This window comes from Nerophis ophidion, linkage group LG23 (genome assembly GCF_033978795.1).
Source record: "Nerophis ophidion isolate RoL-2023_Sa linkage group LG23, RoL_Noph_v1.0, whole genome shotgun sequence".
NCBI lineage: Eukaryota > Metazoa > Chordata > Actinopteri > Syngnathiformes > Syngnathidae > Nerophis > Nerophis ophidion.
The window spans coordinates 29,320,153-29,340,088 of NC_084633.1; the positions used below are offsets into that span (position 1 = coordinate 29,320,153).

At 38.3% G+C, this 19,936-nt stretch overlaps 1 protein-coding gene across 2 annotated transcripts in view; it reads left to right on the forward strand.

The window, feature by feature from the left end:
* Window positions 1-111: 111 nt before the first annotated feature.
* The window catches only part of traf7 (TNF receptor-associated factor 7), a 31,746-nt gene continuing 11,921 nt past the window's right edge, over window positions 112-19,936 (forward strand). Inside the window, exons 1-16 of one of the 2 annotated variants that reach the window (XM_061885602.1) lie at window positions 112-267; window positions 2,932-3,078; window positions 4,644-4,701; window positions 4,795-4,886; window positions 4,963-5,079; window positions 5,154-5,246; window positions 9,909-9,942; window positions 10,028-10,250; window positions 10,329-10,463; window positions 10,538-10,633; window positions 12,315-12,436; window positions 12,541-12,614; window positions 14,172-14,220; window positions 14,363-14,490; window positions 19,309-19,391; window positions 19,509-19,548. In XM_061885602.1, coding sequence (XP_061741586.1) covers window positions 4,650-4,701; window positions 4,795-4,886; window positions 4,963-5,079; window positions 5,154-5,246; window positions 9,909-9,942; window positions 10,028-10,250; window positions 10,329-10,463; window positions 10,538-10,633; window positions 12,315-12,436; window positions 12,541-12,614; window positions 14,172-14,220; window positions 14,363-14,490; window positions 19,309-19,391; window positions 19,509-19,548 — 1,338 coding nt within the window. In that variant the 5' untranslated portion in view covers window positions 112-267; window positions 2,932-3,078; window positions 4,644-4,649. The remainder of the gene's footprint in view (window positions 268-2,931; window positions 3,079-4,643; window positions 4,702-4,794; window positions 4,887-4,962; window positions 5,080-5,153; window positions 5,247-9,908; window positions 9,943-10,027; window positions 10,251-10,328; window positions 10,464-10,537; window positions 10,634-12,314; window positions 12,437-12,540; window positions 12,615-14,171; window positions 14,221-14,362; window positions 14,491-19,308; window positions 19,392-19,508; window positions 19,549-19,936) is intronic. The other variant, XM_061885603.1, reaches the window with a different exon arrangement.

Here is a 19,936-nt window from a genome sequence, read left to right on the forward strand (position 1 = left end):
TCAGGGGGTTGGCTTTACGGAATTTACTGACAGCACAGATTCCACGAGCCGCACCGCTAAGTAAGTTATGGGTAATGTAGTCCAAAACCTGAAAGGATGCCACAGTGCAACAACCAGTCGCGTGTGTCACACTACATATCCCGCCATGCATTGCTGCATTCGCCAGTGTGTGCGTGAGGTTGAGCGAAAGAGAGAGAGAGAGGTGGAAGAGGAATTTAGGAATTTTTTCTTCCGCAAACTTGGAACTGCGCGGTTGCTCAAACAATGGTACGTCCACTCATTAAAAGCAGGCTCTTTGGAAAAACCTTTTCTCGCTGGCCGAGGGAAAGCGTCGACCATCAGTCAGCAGCGAGGAGAGCGTGTCAAGAGGCGGCTTTTGGTCGTGATTGCTACTAGAAAACAGCAGCTAACTTAAGCTAGCAAACAAGCTAGCTTTAGCCACTTGGTTATCTGTGTTTAAAGATGGTTCCCGGCGACATGACAGCGGGTAAGAGCGAGCAGGGGATGGCTGGTGAAGACGGACCACTTCACGCCATCAAACATCTGTGCCGTTTGATCATTTGGCTCGCTGTCAGGGTTCAACTTCGCTCCGTATCCGCCCCCCTTTTCTCGTGCAAAGTTCCCCATTTACGGGAATCACGTGGCGAGTTGCGCAAACGCGTCGTCGCGCAGGGCGAGCGATTCATCGAAAGGTTGCCGAGAGATAGTGTTTTCTGACCAATTCTGCAGACATTTGTTATGTCAGCTGACTCTGCATAGTGCATAGTCTCTGCGCGCAGCCTGGGCGAGTTGTTAGGGTCACTAAAATTTTGGCTGTCACTTCCTCCCCTCCCCTTTTGTCTGTCTGCCTCTCAACGCGGCTTTTAGTCTTCCTCATTATTTTGTGACTCAGTTGCAAATTGAAAGTCTCCCACAGGGCTGCACAAAAACTATCGAGGAAATAAAAGATGTTTTCAAGAGTTTCTGCATGATGAAACATTGTATTACCTAAAGGCCTACTGAAATGACGAGTTCCCCATTAATTTGAGCGAGGATGAAAAATTCATGGATGAGGAAAGTTAGAGTCAAGCACTTAAAAAAAAAAAAAAAAAGGCGACGGCTCCAGGCGACGACTGTGAGCGATTCAGATATTAGACACTTTTACTAAGATAATTCCGTAAAATCCCCTACCTGCTTATTGTGTTAATAGTGTTTTAGTGAGATTATAAAGTCATACCTGAAAGTCGGAGGGCTGCGGTGAACGCCAGTGTCTCTCAGGGAAGCCATTGGAGGTAGCCAAGATCACAGCTGCCTTTTTGACAGCTACAGGAGGAGGTCGCATAATCCACTCAAGTCTGCGGTAAGAGCCGACTTAATATCACAATTTTCCCATCCAAAAACTTGCTGGTTGACGTAGAGAAACATGTTCGCTTGACCCCTCTGTGTTAAAGCTTCACAACAAACAAAGAAACACCGGCTGTGTTTCGGTGCTAAAGGCAGCTGCAACCCACCACTTTCCACCAACAGCATTCTTCTTTATAGTTTCCATTATTAATTGAACAAATTGCAAAAGATTCAGCAACACAGATGTCCAAAATACTGTGTAATTATGCGATAAAAAGAGACGACTTTAGCCGTAAGTGGTGCTGGGCTAAAATGTCTCCTCCAACCAATAACGTCACAAACATGCGTCATCATAAGCGTCATCATTCCACAACGTTTTCAACAGGAAACTCAGCGGGAAATTTAAAATTGTAATTCAGTAAACCTAACAGGCCGTATTGGCATGTGTTGCAATGTTAAGATTTTATCATTGATGTATAAACTATCAGACTGCGTGGTCGGTAGTAGTGGGTTTCAGTAGGCCTTTAAAGGGGAACTGCACTTTTTTTTTTTAAATGTTGTCTATCGTTTACAATCCCTGTCTAAGATAGGCACATATGTTTTTCTTTTATATGCATTCTAACCTAAAATAATTGCCGTCAAAAGTGTATTCCCGCCTATAAGGCGCTTATAAAAACATACAAACACCTCTATCAATGTTTTATAAACACACTGTATGTATATGTGTAAACAGGCACATTCATAATAAGTATTTATCTCATTCTAATTTCATAAACGTGTCACAACTCTTACTTTTTTATTATAGAGTGATTGTAGCACATACTTGTTGGTCACAAAAAAACACTCATGAAGTTTGGTGACCAAATGTGACCAAATCCTCTGGGTCAAAAGTTTACATACAGCAATGTTAATATTTGGTTACATGTCCCTTGGCAAGTTTCACTGCGATAAGGCGCTTTGGGTAGCCATCCACAAGCTTCTGATTGAGTTTTTGACCACTCCTCTTGACAAAATTGGTGCAGTTCAGCTAAATTTGTTGGCTACATGTTTGGCATTTTTGTTTCATCTGACAACAGAACTTTCCTCCAGAAAGTTTTATCTTTGTCCGTATGATGTCAGATGAAACGGAAATTGAGCTGAATGTTAGGTCAGTCAGGTTGGGTTACTTTACTAGTACCCAAAGGCAAACGTGTTTTGGAGCCAACAAGATCAGGACATCCATTAAATATACAGAAAAAAGTAAAATCTTAGACATGCAATACAAAGACCTACCACATAACAAGCAGTACACACATTTGTAAGATTATAAAAGTGTACATGTACTCAAAGTTCCCATGATTTTGTATATGACACATCACCCTGAATCTGTTGTAGATACAGGTATCAAAGTATAATAACACTCTAGGGTCACTTACACGGTCAATAGAAATCCGTTAAAATTCTCCCTTGACAAACATAATAATCTTCAGTTTCAATCAAGAGTTGCTGATTTTATTCTGACGCCGTTAGAAACACCATTGCCTATCAAAGCCATCATTATCTTGGTAAAGACGAAAATGTTCATATAATTGTTATTAAGTCCTATTATCTGTTTTTTCCCCGGCATAGAAAACTACCCGGCTGCTCGCGTGTCCTTTCTGTGTTTGTATCGTCAGCTTATGAGCAGGACCAAGTCTCTACAACAGATACGCCGGTGGAACAGCAGAAATCACAGCCATCATTCCCTGCAGCCCCTCCACTCCCACAGCTAGCGGGGTAAGAACCTGGAAGCATTGGTTTAGTACTTCTGAGGAACACATTTGATACAGCTTTACAATTGCTGTGTTGCAAATGACGTTGCGTGCGTTTTTCATCTTGGAAACTTAATTCACACGATGGTCAAGCAGCTTGAGCGTAGCATCAAAACGTGAGAATCGGTGTAAAGTTTGAGCGGAAAATGCCGTATTGCTGTTCTGTTCTTGGGTGTTCCAATCGTTCAAATAGGGGGATAGGAAATAACTTTAATAGATTCCCAAAATAAGTGGTTTGTAAGGTAATAAAGTCAGGAAAAAAACAAAAGTGCGTCGAAGGAAATGGCTCCTAAAATATACATTTCATCATCCTCTGGAACAGTCAGACCATGATTGTGTCTGCAGCGATCACTTTTGTAAAATGTTTTTGTGAACATTTGATTTGTTTGCAAAACTTTCTGTGATCCAATCGAGTTCATGCTATACTGTATTCGTAGTGTTTGAGAGCAGAACTAAATGTAAAAAAGGAAACGAGACCAGATTAGTTTGTATTCTTTTATGGTTACTATGCCTAAATATAACTACGATGACCTGATTGTGCAAATAAACTAACGTCATGTTTAGTCCTAGTAATACATATTGTGAATGTTGGTCCAATTCGCTGTATTTTCACTGTTCATTTTCATAATAGAAAATAAAAGCTTAGTTGTAGTGCAGGAAAGCCAAGTGCTATATTGGACATGGATGACCACATTATAACGTCTTTGGTGTTATACGTTAGCATCAAGGAAAATATCCTTAGAAGTATTAATAAACTGGATGAAGGCTCAACCGCATATACAGTACCGAATCTTGATATTGCTAGCATACATTGCTGAACAACAGGGACATCTACAGCTAAATAATGAGACAAAATATTAACTTCACACCATAAAAAACTGCAGACATGAATTGTAGACAAGACTAATATTTGTAACATGAAATCAACTGCAAACAAACGTATCTTTTTTCTCATTAGATCACAGCAGCACAGCACTCGTTATGTCAATCAAATGGGTTCCTTAACGATGCGCGAATAAGTCCAACTTTGTCTTTCACCGATTAATGTTTAATTTGTGGACCCCATCAGTTGTAAAGAAATGATGTGCCTCCAATCTTTTCTTCTATAAATACCGTAAATGTCAAAAGAAGTGAAGTTGTGGCGAGTAGTAACTTCTTGCTGATGATAAATGGTTTGAATCATTTAAAAATATGTTTTTCATAAGAGTGTATAAATTCACGCCATCCCATTTTAAGTTTGTTTTTTTCTTGATCGTTTATATATTTGCCTCTAAAGTCTAAACCTTTCAAAATACGCCCAAATTTGCACTGATGCAGATAAATAAACATTAGCCTAACGGGACTCTAGACCATCGCCTGAAACATTTAAGTGCCTTTAGGTCACGTGATTGCAACCCAGTAATCAAAATACATGAAAGTCACAGTCCGTCTTAAAATATGTATTTTCCGCGCCATACTGAGTCACATGGATTATTATCCATGTTGTTAAAAAAGTTTATTCGATAATGATATAATCTTCCTTTGCTACAGAGCAGGATGGAGACTACATTTGGTCCAACCTTCTCAGCTGTGGCTGCTGGAGCTAAAGGTGAAAATCTAGTTTTCCTTTTTAAGCAACTACACTTTGTCGTTTTAGGTAGGTCGTCACCGACTTTTAAATCAATTTTTATTTTTTTGTCAGCAGAAGCATCAAGCTCCTATAAGCAGCACAGAAGAACTCCCTCTTCTTCCAGCACGCTGACATATTCCCCTCGGGATGACGACGACGGAATGGTACGCATTTAGGCACTTTTTACGTGACACGTAGCAAAGCTCAATGCCTGATGCCCCATCCGCTTCTTCACCTCAGCCACCCATTGGTACTCCGAGGAGGTCAGATTCAGCCATCTCAGTGCGATCTCTGCATTCGGAGTCCACCATGTCTCTGCGGTCTACTTACTCTCTGCAAGAAGAGGAGGAAGACACGGTGGGTCTAACACCCTGCGCTTACTATACATATAAAACATGTGCATCATCTTATTTGAATACATTTGTGTTTAGGAGCCACAAGTATTTGCTGAACAGCCGTCCGTAAAGTTGTGCTGCCAGTTGTGCTGTAACGTTTTCAAGGACCCAGTCATCACCACGTGTGGGGTAAGTTTACATCTCTGAAGCTTTTTGACCGGGTGTAAATCTCACATGATTTAGCTGGTCTTCAGAAATGTATGGAGACAAAAATTCAAGTTTATCTTTCTTGCTTTGCACTATTAAAGAGAGCTGCGTCAGCCACTGATCAGTATCGGCCGATTTCCATAGTGGTGCAATTGCAAGGACATTTCCATGTCACCCATTACTTAGGTGTTTTGCGGTCTCCAACACTTCACCTTCCTCCTCAATCAAAATCAAACTGCGGGATATTACGAAAGTCCGTGAGCCAGCCTTCCTGCACTTTGCATCTAGGTCTGTATACTTTGCCTCCATTCCGGGTCAACTTCCATCTCCCCTGAAACTGTGATAGGTCTTGACATTTAATCGAATTTTAACCTTCATTTCGATTTTGGCTTCTCATGATCATAAAGATACTATAATCATCTACTAGGCGTTTGGGATGCTCATAGGAATGTATGTCTATGAATGTTCTCATTTATCCAGGTCGTTGTCTATTGTGAGCGAACTGTGGTGCTGAATTTCCTCCAGGGATCAATAAAGTAGTTTCTATTCTATTCTATTCATTGTCATCTCAGGGCATTCAATCGATCGCAACTGGACTGTTTGGTTTGTCTGAGAAGACGGTTTGCCTCTCAACCGAGTAGACTTCATCAGTTTGTGCTTATAGACTTAGATTGGTCAGACCTAGTCTGACTAGTTATGAAGCCTACTCGGATGAGATGCGAAACGTCTTCTAAAACAGACCAAACAGTCCAGTTGCTATCGATTGAATGCCCTACTAGTAATGTAGCGATTCGTTTTAACAACAATTTGATTCGATTTAGATTTTGTCGCTGCTGATACTTTTTAGGGACGATACAATTTCTTTAGAACGATCCTATTCGAAACGATTCAGTGAGTTAAAATCGATTCAGTAACTCTGTAGCAAAACAAATCAAGCATTGTGACTGTGAAGTAATTACTGCACACTGGACACTGCAGGTGAAGTTTCTACTCTTCCTGTTATTTCTTGTAAGGAAATGAAGTTTGAATGAATTATAGAAACAACCAACCAAGTAATGAACAATTATTGGCCAATGCATTCACATCTTGTTTGAATAAAGCGGTGCACCACGTTCATTTAAATTAAGGGGAAAGCCATCCATAACATGAAGCCACAATACACGTTTGCAAAAGCCACAACAAATACAAACCACAACTGAACAACATAAAGGCATAACACAACAACTATAAGCCAAAACAAAGACAATACAAAGACAGAAAGAAGCTACAGCGGAAGAGTTTCCGCGACTCACTGACTTCTTAAGATGGAAAGTTGAAAAACGATATAATGAACAAAAGTTGGAAAAAGTAACTGAAGTGTGACCACTTTTTCAGTCATAACTTGTTTTACTTTTTCAATAATACTATGTTCATTACACTGTTATTAAAAGTGGAGGAAGTAAATCTGTCGTCATAACTTGCTCCACTGTGCCTTCCATTGTGTCTGTCATAGGGCTGGGCGATATGGCCTTTTTTTAATATCTCGATATTTTTAAGCCATATCGCGATACACGATATATATCTCGATATTTTGCCTTAGCCTTGAATGAACACTTGATGCATATAATCACAGCAGTATGATGATTCTATGTGTCTACATTATAACATTCTTGTTCATACTGCATTAATATATGCTCATTTTAAACTTTCATGCAGAAAGGGAAATCACAACTAAGTCAATTGACCAAAACTGTATTTTATTAAACAGTTATTAAGCAGTGGCACAAACATTCATGTCATTTCAAAACAGAAATTGCAAGATTGTCAGAGATATTATAAAACAAGCTTTTAGTGCACTTTTGTGCACGATGTCACTAAGATGACATATCAAAATAACACTAAATTAAAGTGTACTTTTTGTATAGAACGCCACTACAATAGTTAAAAACAAATAAAGTGCACTTTTGTGCATGATGTCACACAAGATATTTCAATAAGTGTCACATAAAAATTAGCTGCATATCAAATAGTATATGTCCTACAGTGTTGATGTGGAAATTGTTGCTTCGGCATTTTGTGGGTGTGGCACCGAACGGAGATGTTGACATGCAGTTTGAAGCACTTTTCATTCTCTAGCGGGTGACTTTTCAAGTGATGCTACAAATTAGCAGTGCTGCTACTTTTGGTAGCAACGCTTCTGCCATATAAATGTTCCAACATGTTTACACTTGAAGCCAAACCACCGCCAGACGATGAACAGCTTGTTGTATTTATTGGGAATTAATTATTCCTCCATTTGTTACCAGATTCGCACCTTCTCTCTCTCGTGTTACCACTCGCAATACACCATTAACATTAGCATCACAGCTAATGTTACCCATGCCGCTACCTCTCTGCCCGGGGAGGGCATGTGATGTTGCACGCGTGACGTGTGTAAGGTGCGCTTGTTTTAAGTCTCTGTGTGAAGGAGAGACAAAAAAGCGGAAGAAATGCATGCAGTTTAATGCCCGCAGCTAAAAGCAACTGTGTGAGAATGTATACTCGAATATCACGATTTAGTAATTTTCTATATCTCACAGAGACAAACTCGAGTGTATCGATGTATCGCCCAGCCCTAGTCTGTCATGTCCTTTGTGGCTTATAATTGTGTTGCAACTTAATATTATTGTGTTAAGGCATTTAACTGTTGCGACTTTTGAAATCGTGCTGTAGCTGAAAGTTGTTGTGTTGTGGTTATAAATATACTCCAATCACGACTTCTGTTTCTGGGTTAAGGGTGAACATTATGTAAACAACACAGTGCTAATCTTGGTGCTACTCTGTCTTCACCGATCTTAATTTGACCACCTTTTAGCAGAACAGGTTGTTGATAGACTTCAACTTCTGCCTCATCAATAGCACATCTCGACTTTGACCTTTGACATGAGCGTTGTTGAACGGCAACAGTTGGACGTAGCATCGGAGTCGCCGCAACACTTCAGGCTAACAAAACTGCAATAAACTATCAGCTATTAGCAGCTTTCTGGCCAAAAGGCAGATGAATTGTTTGGATGCACTTCATATCCAACATCAATGAAACAGCTTTGCATTGAGCGATCGGGAATGATAACGCAGAAACACAATGCTAACATGGACTGCTAACATAAAAAATAAAGGTCGTAACTGCGAATGTAAAGTTGACCAAGTTTTTGCAAAACAACACACGCAGGTGATTTCAGAGCATGGAATCTCCTAGGTTCTAACAGAGGATTTTACCAGGAATTATTTTCACGTAGTGGAAGTGTTTTTTCAATAAATCAGTCAATCAATGTTTATCTATATAGCCCTAAATCACAAGTGTCTCACAAGTGTTTGAGTGACAGCCATAGCGATGATGCTTAGAAGATCCCCGGGTTAAAGCTGAGGTCTAGGGATGTGCGGCTCCATCGGTCACCAATTGGTATTGGCCAAATTTGGGGTAAAAGTATGTGAATGGCAATTGCCGATTAATGCCTTTCAATGCACAAACACTGATCCTCACTGGCTGACAAGCAGCTAGTAGAATTATGTCCCTCCATACACAGTGTGGAACCACTCCCCCAAACTAATAACAATAACTTCCATTACGGCAAATGTGTACTATTGAAATTGCTTTGCTCAAACAATTGTGTGGTACAAAATAGAATAGGGAACTAAGGAATATTGTGTTGTTATTGTTAAACTGTCAGTAGCACTCACCATAAATGAATAAAAAATTGTACAGGTGAAGTAATACATGTAATTGATATCGGGCGATCTCACTAATGGATGATCGATATTGGAATCGGCAACATAAAACCTTGATCGGAACATCCTTAGTGAGGACTTTAATCTACAGTATAATAAACACAAGGCTAATATATTGAGTGACTATATGGGTGTTATTTCATGTTTAGAGGGGCTCTACTAATGTTGAATAAATATGTTTAGAAGGTAGTAAACAATTTAATTATGCTGTAACTATGAAAAATGTTATTTGTTAATAATAATATTACTTTGTGGAAATCTGTTTATGGTGGTCATGTCCGGTCGCTATTAACCGCAATAAACTAGGAATTAGTGTACTTCTGAGAAGCCTGTAATCAGCTACAACCACTTTTTGACAATGAAGTTGGCCAGTCTATCTATCTTGCCATGCTGCCACACCGTGGTGATGTCCTGATGGAGAAAATATCCACATACATCTTTTTCGATGAAGTCTAGGATTCAGAAAATAGTCAGAGGCAAATGTGATTGATTAGTTGCTCCGGGGCTGACTCATAGGCGTTGACAACATTCGGATTGTCTTTTTCTCTCTGACTTATGAATATGTTCCCATATGTTCCACACACCTCGGAAAGCCTGGCACACCTGCTTTCTGACATCTGGTATTGATAAACGTTACTTGTGAGGTAATTGGTCATCTTCTTGGCCATGATGTAGAAGAAAAACTTCCATTCAAGAATTGCCTGTTCTCTGCTCCTCCAGTTTTTAGTAGACGTTCTGATTGGAAGCGCACCTCCTTTCTGTACTGACTACCTCCCCCTTAGCAGTACTGATTACTCATCACTGTAAAATCCAACCTGGATTTGGGCTCAGAATATTTCCTGTTGAGCTAAAAAAAACAAGTGTATATTTGAACTAATTCAATCTCTTTATGTTCCTCAGCACACTTTCTGCAGACGGTGTGCCTTGACTTCAGGTGATTTGAAAAAAACAAATACTTACTGTATGTCACTTGTCCAAAAATATTAAAAATAGAACATTCATGCTTGGACCCCTTACAGACAAGTGCCCTGTTGATGCGGCGAAGTTAACGGTTGTGGTCAACAACATCGCCGTAGCCGAGCAAATCGGGGAGTTGTTCATTCACTGTAAATACGGCTGCAGGGCCACAGTCAGCGGTGCAAGTGTCGGTGCGGCCTCCAATGCCACTGTGGCGGGGAAGCCGGGAGCGCATGAGGTGGATCCACTGGGCTGCCCGTTCACTATTAAACTATCCTTGCGCAAGTAAGAGATAGAAAAATACTTTGATGGATGTGTGCTCCACCATGAAAACCAAGCAATTGTTGTCTTGATAATATGCAGAGAACACGAGGCCAGTTGTGACTACAGGCCGGTACGGTGCCCCAACAACCCCTCTTGCCCCCCACTTCTCACCATGAACCTGGAGGCTCATCTAAAAGAATGCGAGCACATTAAGTGTCCCCATTCAAAATATGGGTAAGCCTTAAAGCTTAACTTAATATCTTGCTATCTTATCATTGTCATTTCCTAAAACCACATCATTTCTACAGGTGCGCCTTCATTGGCAACCAGGACACATATGAAACACATCTGGAGGTGTGTAAATTTGAAGGACTGAAGGAATTTCTGCAGCAGACTGACGACAGGTGAGCACAGCAGTTGCACTCAACAAAAATTGATACCATTTCCATCAAGCAGTCTTTGTACAAATTCTTGAAAGCAAATGACTGCCACGTGTTATATTTCTAATAGAACAGTCAAAGTTAACTCGATCATAACTCGTTAACTGACTCCTTTTTGAACCTTGGACTATTCCGTAGCTTAGGGAAATGTAATGGCGTCCAGGAGCAAAAAGCAGGAAAATAACGAGCAGAAATGCACAAAGAAAGCGGGACATTATTAAAGTCTCAAGTCCAATGCCGTGGCAAGTCATTTTAAGGACAAGAGGAGACAATTTTATCTTGAATGGCTGTGAGACAACCTCGTAAGAGGAAACGCTGCTCCTACGAGCCGTATCTAGCGTCAGGTCCGTGTTTACATTACAGTTAAGTGCATTTATGACATAAAATGTAGATTGTTACTCAAACTGCTTTAGTAAAATGAAATAAAAACTCAGCAGAAAAAATACGATAGAGAAGAATTCTAAGTTTACTTTAATCGGAGACTTTCGTCGAGTTTTTTTTCATACCGATCACAAACGTCCAGCCTTACAATAATAGCGCCACGCTTCACATCAAGTCTAACCAACAAAACAACAAAAACATGTCTTACAATAAAATCATGCTTTGTCAGAGATGTTTTTAATGTTATTCTGCGATATTTCTACCTAAATAAATGTTTTCTGGCAGATTTAGATAAAGTGCATTGTAACGGCAGCGGCGATATGAAGGCGGTAGACTATCATTGAACAAGTCAGCCTTTTATTTATGTTTAGAAATACTACTGTCAAACTGAAAAGGCAGAAGAGAGACGCAGATACACACACTCATATACATACACATACACACATACACATGACGGCTCCTTGAACATGTTCTCTTCTCCTTCTTTGCTGCCACTGAGACTAGGTGTAATACTGTGTGCATGCCTGCCACTGCCCTCTGCAGCCCAAATTGGGTAATTACAGTTCACTACACCCATGGCTCCAGTGTATTCTTTGATAACCTGTTCTGATTGGTTATCCACAATTACAGGATGCTTACCAGGCTGAAATTTACATGTTATTAATAGGTAGAGAAGGTTAAAACATTCTCATGCAGAAATATGAAGACAATTAACTTGTTCAATAAGTAATGTACAGAGTCTTTAGAAGCATCTATTCAGGTACAGATATCACATTTTACATTACCAAACATTTTTGACAGTCAAAGCATGATCTTAACAATCCACGTTTTGTGTTATTAATTTGTGAAACTCGAAACATGAAAGTGGAGCTCCTCCTCTGAATGCAAGTGCTCCCATAGCAGAAATACAAATTCTCTACTCCTACAAAATACAAACACTGGCAAGACACCAACATTATCTGTCTAGGGTACACCTATTAATGATAAAAATCATATTCATCTCCAATATATTGTGATTAATTTTGAGTTAATTTTGAGCAAACTCAGCTTAACCGCGATTAAATATTTTGATTGTTTGACAGCTCTATTTTCTGACAATCAATACACAAAAAAGGCTGCCAAAGTACAGCTTCTGTTGAGAATCACGAAAATACAGATGTATACTAAGATAATTATGGTATGCTTCCCTGGTCTTGACAGAATCAGAAATACTTTATTAATCCCTTAGGAGAAATTAAAAAAGTTGTGCTCTCACTACTACTAGGTTCCACGAGATGCAGTTGACTTTAGCCCAGAAGGACCAAGATATTGCTTTTCTGCGCTCCATGTTGGGAAAACTATCAGAGAAATTAGATCAGCTAGAAAAGAACCTGGAGCTCAAATTAGGTAAGGTTAAATATTGTTTTTGTTTTCACATGGTTTGTCTTTTGTACAGACTCTTTGGAACTGTTTTTGTTGTTTAACAAAAGTTGTGATTTTGTGTGCTTCAGATATGTTGGATGAGAATCAGAGTAAACTGGGTGAGGACCTTATGGAATTTCGTCGAGATGCCTCTATGCTCAACGTAAGTAATTTAATATAAGTTAATTTCATGTGCTTGCACATTATCAAATGTTTGGTATAAGCGGTAGAAAATGGATGGATGGATGGATGGTATTATAAAACATGCCAAAAAAAAAAGTACCCGCTCTTATCTGTATTAGGGCGTAAGGTCTTTATTAAATTCCCATGACATATGACAAGTCATTATTTCAATAAAACAAATTAATTAATTTCTTTCAGTCGCTTGCAGACAATCATCGACATTTATCAAGTGATTTGCTGTCATAAGCTACTTTTTTGGTTTCACATTTAAATCTGACTGATGGAATTAGTGCCTTACTAGTCATCAACCTCAGCCGTCAATTTATCTTGGTCTTTAAGTTGTCTAATTTGACTATCAAAATGCTCCTGTAACCCTGAGATTGTTTTATGGTCTTTTTTCTATTTGAGATCACCTTGAAAGTGTTGGGAATCTTTGGCCTTAAGTCACTTTTAAGTTTTTGTATTTTATCACATTTTCTTTACATGGTTAGTGTACAATACTTTAATTAGTCTTGACACAAATCCTCAGCCTTTCACCACCATGTTTGACATCTGACATTGAGGATTGAAATAATTTTTTTTCAAAAATGTGTTTTTTGTGCATTATGGCTGAACTACTTCATTCAATAATAATCTGTTTATAAAGATATTTTTCCTGAAGTCATGTTCCCTTTCACGCATATGCGTTTGCCTTTCCTGCAACCTGTACATTTGTACCACCACAAATAGATAAACACGGATTAGTACTGCCAACTTAGCGAGTAAGTGGACCCCTCTAAATATGCGGCTATGGCCCCTTCCCCATAGTTCTAAACATTTTATTTTCACTTTTCATGTTTTATACCTTTTTGAAAATGCCTCGTTGTCAACCATCCAAATTTGGCAATTACCGTATTTTTCTGAGTATACGGTAAGTCGCACCTGCCGAAAATGCTAAATAAAATAGGAAAAAAACATATCAATCGCAATAGAGGATAAGCGGCATTTTTTGGGGAAATGTATTTGATAAAACCCAACACCAATAATAGACATTTGAAAGGCAATTTAAAATAAATGAAGAATAGTGAACAAGAGGCTGAATAAGTGTACGTTATATGACTCATAAATAACCAACTGAGAAGGTGCCTGGTATGTTAACGTAACATATTATGGTAAGACTCATTCAAATAACAATAACATATAGAACATGCTATAAGTTTACCAAACAATCCGTGACTCCTAATCGCTAATTCCCATGAAATCTTATACGTCTAGTCTCTTACGGGAATGAGCTAAATAATATTATTTGATATTTTACTCTAATGTGTTAATCATTTCACACATAAGTCGCTCCTGAGTATCAGTCGCATCCAACCTATCCAAACTGTGAAAAAAATTGCGACTTATAGTCCGAAAAATACGGTACGTAATTGAGATGATGTCATAAATAACTGGTGAAGACTAGTTCATTTAATTGTGACATGTTGTATAAACCTTCAGAATAGCACAAGGGTCTAGTTTATTTTTCATAAAAAGTCACATCTATGTGTTTCTACAGGATGAGCTGTCCCATATCAATGCTCGACTCAACATGGGGATCCTGGGATGTAAGAATACTCTTGTTTCTTAGATAGTTGTTTAATTCTTACTGTACATTTATCCTCCTTCTATATCACTCCATCATCAACTTGGTTCCTTCTTTTTGTTTACTTTCCTAACTCCTTCATTTCGTTCTTTGTCTCTGTGTAGCATACGATCCCCAGCAGATCTTCAAGTGCAAAGGCACATTTGTTGGCCACCAGGGGCCTGTATGGTGTCTGTGTGTCTACTCCACAGGAGACCTGCTTTTCTCTGGTTCCTCAGACAAGACTATCAAGGTGATGTAAATACTTCACTACAGTGTTTATGCTGTTAGGTTATTTATGTTTACTAATAACTGAAGCACATTTATTTTGTTAATTAAAGCAGCCAGGGTTATAATTTCATACTGGAAAACAACACTCTGCGTGTGAGTTTAACACGCGGCTGAACGGCGCAACCAATATTTTAAATTCAGTCATCTCCCTCTACTGCGCTTCAAATATTATGGCTTCACCACGTTATGACTTTAAGTATATTTAAACATTTTTAGCTCTCAAATTAAGCATTTTCAAGCATTACTGGCTGAATTAACTACAAATATCCATACTGCAGTATTATTGGCCACTACAGGAGACCAAACCAATCAAAGCTTAAAAAATAACGATAAAGGTAAAGCTATACTACTGAAACGCCCTCAGGAAGAGGTGCTTTAAGACATTGATAGCTAACTAGCGGCTGATGTCCATCCGCAATCGGGAGTGTTTTAGCTTCTTCTAAATGACTAATCCTCGCCTCCATGGCGACAAATAAAGTTAGTTTTTTACAAGTATCATCCCTGCAGGACAAGGAATAGCTAAACATGCTTCACTACACACAGTAGGAGGATACGATAGCTCACCGGCGTCACAATGTAAACAAATGCCACGGTTGGATTAACACCTGACATCCACTGTAATGATACCAAGTACAAGAGCGTATCTAGTCCATACTACTACGATAAATATTTTTTATCGTCATAGAATGTTTTTTTGTTGTTTTTTTAATTCATACTATATTCATAAACTCGGGAAATAGGTCCCTGGACACATCCATCCATTCATCCATCCTTCTTTTTCCGCTTCTCTGAGGTCGGGTTGCGGGGGCAGCAGCCTAAGTAGGGAGGCCCGGACTTCCCTTTCCCCAGCCACTTCGTCTAGCTTCCCCGGGGGATCCCGAGGCGTGTGTTCTCATGTGTCCCTTGACACATGAGAACTTAAATTATGACCAATGTATGATCCTGTAACTACTTGGTATTGAATCGATATCTAAATTTGTTGTATCATCCAAAACTAATGTAAAGCATCAAACAACAGAAGAATAAGTGATTATTACATTTTAACAGAAGTGTAGATAGAACATGTTGTAACGGAAAATAACCATATATTAACAGTAAATGAAAAAGGAGATTAATAATACATTTTGACAGCTTTTCCTTTACATTTGACAAAATAATAGGATGGAGAATGACACAATACATTACTGCATATGTCAGCAACCAAATTAGGAGCCTTTGTTTGTTTACTTCCTACTAAAACACAAGTTGTCTAGCATGTTCACTATTTTATTTAAGGACACAATTGTTCTTCGATTGCAATAAGAAATATGTTTAATGTACCCTAAGATTTTTTGTTAAAATAAAGCCAATAATTCCATTTTTTTGTGGTGCCCTTCATTTAGAAAACTATCAGAATGCATTTTGCTACTGGTACCAAAATATTGGTATCGAGGCAACCTAATACAGCGGTACTATTAATCGATTTAAAAATTGTAAACCAATAATTATGAAGATGTTGATAATTAGAACATAGTTAAATCAATATTCTTCTCTATCATGTCTAACGCCGCTAAGGTAGGCTCCTCCTCCTTGCGAGAGATATCTCCAATTCAGTCAGCATAGACCAGATCACAACTATGATCAAAGCATAACAAGACACAGCGTAGAGACACTCTTTCGTCATTTGGCAAGACATTGCTCTTCTGGCGAAATCTGTCAATCAGTGATGTTCAAAGTGTAACTTGGGGGCCATTTGTGGAATGCATCTTTTTTATAGAACATTGTTGGAACAAAATAAGATAACAAGAAACCCACAAAAATGAAAAAATAGAGCGAAAAGGCATAATGTATTGAAAAAAGTCTGAAATGTTGACGCAAACAATGAATAAAGACACAAATATTAATACTGAATAAACTGACATAATTAATCTGTTATTATTCATAAATAATCCCCAATTATGTCAAAATCTCCCCAGACTTGTCTCATTTGCATGTGCTGGTTTGTGCTGCAAAAATGTTTTTCCTAGCTATTATAGTTCTTATGTTATTAATGATTTTTGATTGATAACCAGCCCCCTCACATCGTCAAATATCCCCCAAACTGCAAAGATGGTTGTTTGTGCTGCTTTCGTTACTGAGTTATTAAAGATTACTTATAGGTCAAATTTTTAGGTCTCCCCCGTTCTCTAAATTAAGCTTAAACAGTCTCATTCCTTGGTGATACGTTTGTGCAGTAAAAATTATTGATTCGGATACTTTCGTTTTCGAGTTATAAACGTTTCGAATTTCTGGAAATGACGTCATCTTGAACCTGGCCCCACCACACTAGCGAAACATAACAAAACTCTGTCAAAATGGTCTCATTCATTTGTGCTATGTGCTGGTTTGTGCCGCTAAAATGATCGATTGTGCTGCTATACTTTTTGAGTTATTAAAGATTAACATTTGAAAAGCGCATCATGAAGTACGCTTCACTGCCTCTGGGGGTCAATAGACATTAGCCTGGTATACCCATGAAATTAAAAGTTTTAACAGCTTTTGCAAGTTTTACTTTTTTAGCATATGACCCTCCAAATAACATCATTTGCCAATGTAAGTATGTTTAAGCACTTATGTTGTATAAAAAGCTGTCTGCATCTCTCCATTAGCAGATGCAAAGGTTAAATTTTTCTTCTAAATTATGCTAACATTTCACATTTACTTATTTTCAAACGCAGAACAGACCGAGAATTAAATTAGTTTGCAAAGAATTGAACATTGGTAAGCTTAACCTGTATGCATGTAAAAAATAGTAGACAAGTGTTTTTCAATTTATTGTAAGGTTGGAAGACACTAAGCCAACCCAATTTTCTAGTGATTTGATTAAGCACAAACGTAACACAAACGGTTGGGACTAATTTGAGGAGGTTTTGATAATGGGGGGTTGATTATGAATCATAAAATGTTAATAACAAAAGTTATAATAGTTAAATCATTTTGCAGCATAAACAAATGAGACACGTTTGGGGAGATTTTGACATATTTGGGGACTGTTAATTAATAACATGTTAATTGCACATTAACAGCATAAAAGCCATACAACGCTACTAACTTAAAAACTATAATAGTTAGAACCAAGATTTTTGCAGCACAACATAGCACAAACAAAAGACTATTTTGGCTTAATTTATACTTAACTTAGAGAATGGTGGGGCTGTCTTACCTTAGATTAACCTATAAAAGAATACTTAATAACTTAGAAACAAAAACAGCACAAACCACTATTTCAACTGTACAAACCAGCACAAACAAATTAGACCAGGGATGTCAAACTGGTTTTCAATGAGGGCCACATGGCAGTTATGGCTGCCATCAGGGGGCCGCTTGTAACAGAGAATAATCTATGACTTTGCCTCTGGATTGTATTATTAATCATATAAGTTGTTTTAAGTAGACTGTCGATTTTACAATAAAAACTTAACATTTACAAACTGGTGCTGTGAAATACTGTTTTTTTTTATTTTTTACAACATTTTACGGTAAATGGAAAAATATTACCACTGTTTGTTTGTTTTTTGGAGGAAGGGGTTTTACAGAAAATCCTGGCAGCTTAGTTGCCAGAATTTTAACGCAAAAAACATTTTTTTCAATTTACAGTAATATGCTGTATAGAATAACGTAAAATGTATTGTCATTTTTATTAATTTGATGGGTAGTTTGCTGTAAAGTTGTGTATTTTTATTTAGACAAAACCTAATATTTTTTGCAATAATGGATACTATCAAAGTTTTTAAAAGGTTTGCAATTTCAAGCAGTACATATATTTTTCTGTGAAAATGAAAAAAAAAATCCAATACTTTTAGTGAGAGAATATTAAGTACTTTATTGACACATATCCTTTCCAGGTGTTTGCAGGCCAGCTAAAATGATGTTGCGGGCCAGATCTGGCCCCCGGGCCTTGAGTTTGACACCTGCGAATTAGACTAGTTCAACATAGTTTTTGGAGAAGCAGCAGCCCAACTTCAAACAGGTCTACATTAAGGGTTTGCCTGTAGCCACACCTCTGTTCAACCTGTGTTTTTTAGCCTGGCGTCAGAGAATCCAGAGGTTATTTGAGACCTGACAACAATAAGAAGTATACGGTACATTCACAAAATCACCTTAGAAGCAGGTATTGTGTTTTCGGTTAAACACAAAGCAGGTACAAAATATAGTATAGTCACCATTGAGCACAGACTTGGTCTAATCACATTACTAGAAACACATTTCAATTGTGAGTTGTTGTTGTGAAAGATGACAGCTGCAGGGCGTTGTTGTGTTCACGTTTTGCTGCCAGTGTTTCCAAGTTCGCAACACATGTGCATGAGTGTGAAATGTGTTATGAGAGAGTTTTGCAAATTGTGTCTAGGTGTCTGGACATTTTTTAAGGTTTTGCCAAAAAAGGGTTAGATATTGAAAAAATGTGTTTAGTCCACTGAGAATTTGGCTCTGAAAAAGGTTTAAAGCGTTTTAGCAATTTGGAAAAAACTGCAAGGTCCATACAGCATGTTAGTGTCGCTCCTACTGAACTCATTCACTTATTTTACCAAAAAAACACATCTGGAATCACAAAACTCTCACACAGATGCAACCCAGTGTCTTTTTTGGTTTTTAACCACTCACTTTTAGTGAGAGTTTTCCACCCACACCCCTGTTTTATATGCAAAGTTGGCAGTATTAATTTAACTCTTATGAAAAGCTTTTGAGTGTATTTGGCGTCTCTACTTAGTGTCATATAAACGGGCACACACAAAAATCATATTTTGTATCTTTATCCCCTTAGGTATGGGACACGTGCACCACCTACAAGTGTCAGAAAACCCTGGAGGGACACGACGGCATCGTGCTGGCGCTCTGCATCCAGGGGTAATACAGTGCACATGTTCACATAAACACAATTTGCAATTGCTAGCCGGTAAAAAAAAAAAAAAAAGTCCTTCCCCCAAAGCATGATTTGACCACATAACGATTTTGTTCCCATAGAAACCGCCTCTACAGTGGCTCTGCAGACTGCACCATCATTGTAAGGGACAATCGCCTCTCTTTGCTCTTAAAGGGGTCCTTTTATGCAAAAAACACTTTTCTTACCTGTCTGTACTTGTTTTTGTGTATTTGAGATTAGGGGTCCAACAATTCGTAGACTTTGTCGACAAATGTAGACAATACAATTTGTGGCAGACAAATTAATTTGTTGACAATAGTCATCACGCGAACAACGTAGGGGGTGAAAATATGTAAAGTTTGGGAACATTTCTCTTATTTTTGTTAAAGACATGAATAACTTGCTCATTTTGCAAAGTATATCTCATTTTAATGACAACACATTTGTGATACGAGAGCATTTTAAGCAGGGGAATGTCCGACATCTGGAGGATGCTGTCTCATCTCTGTAAGATAGTAAGCTTGTTACT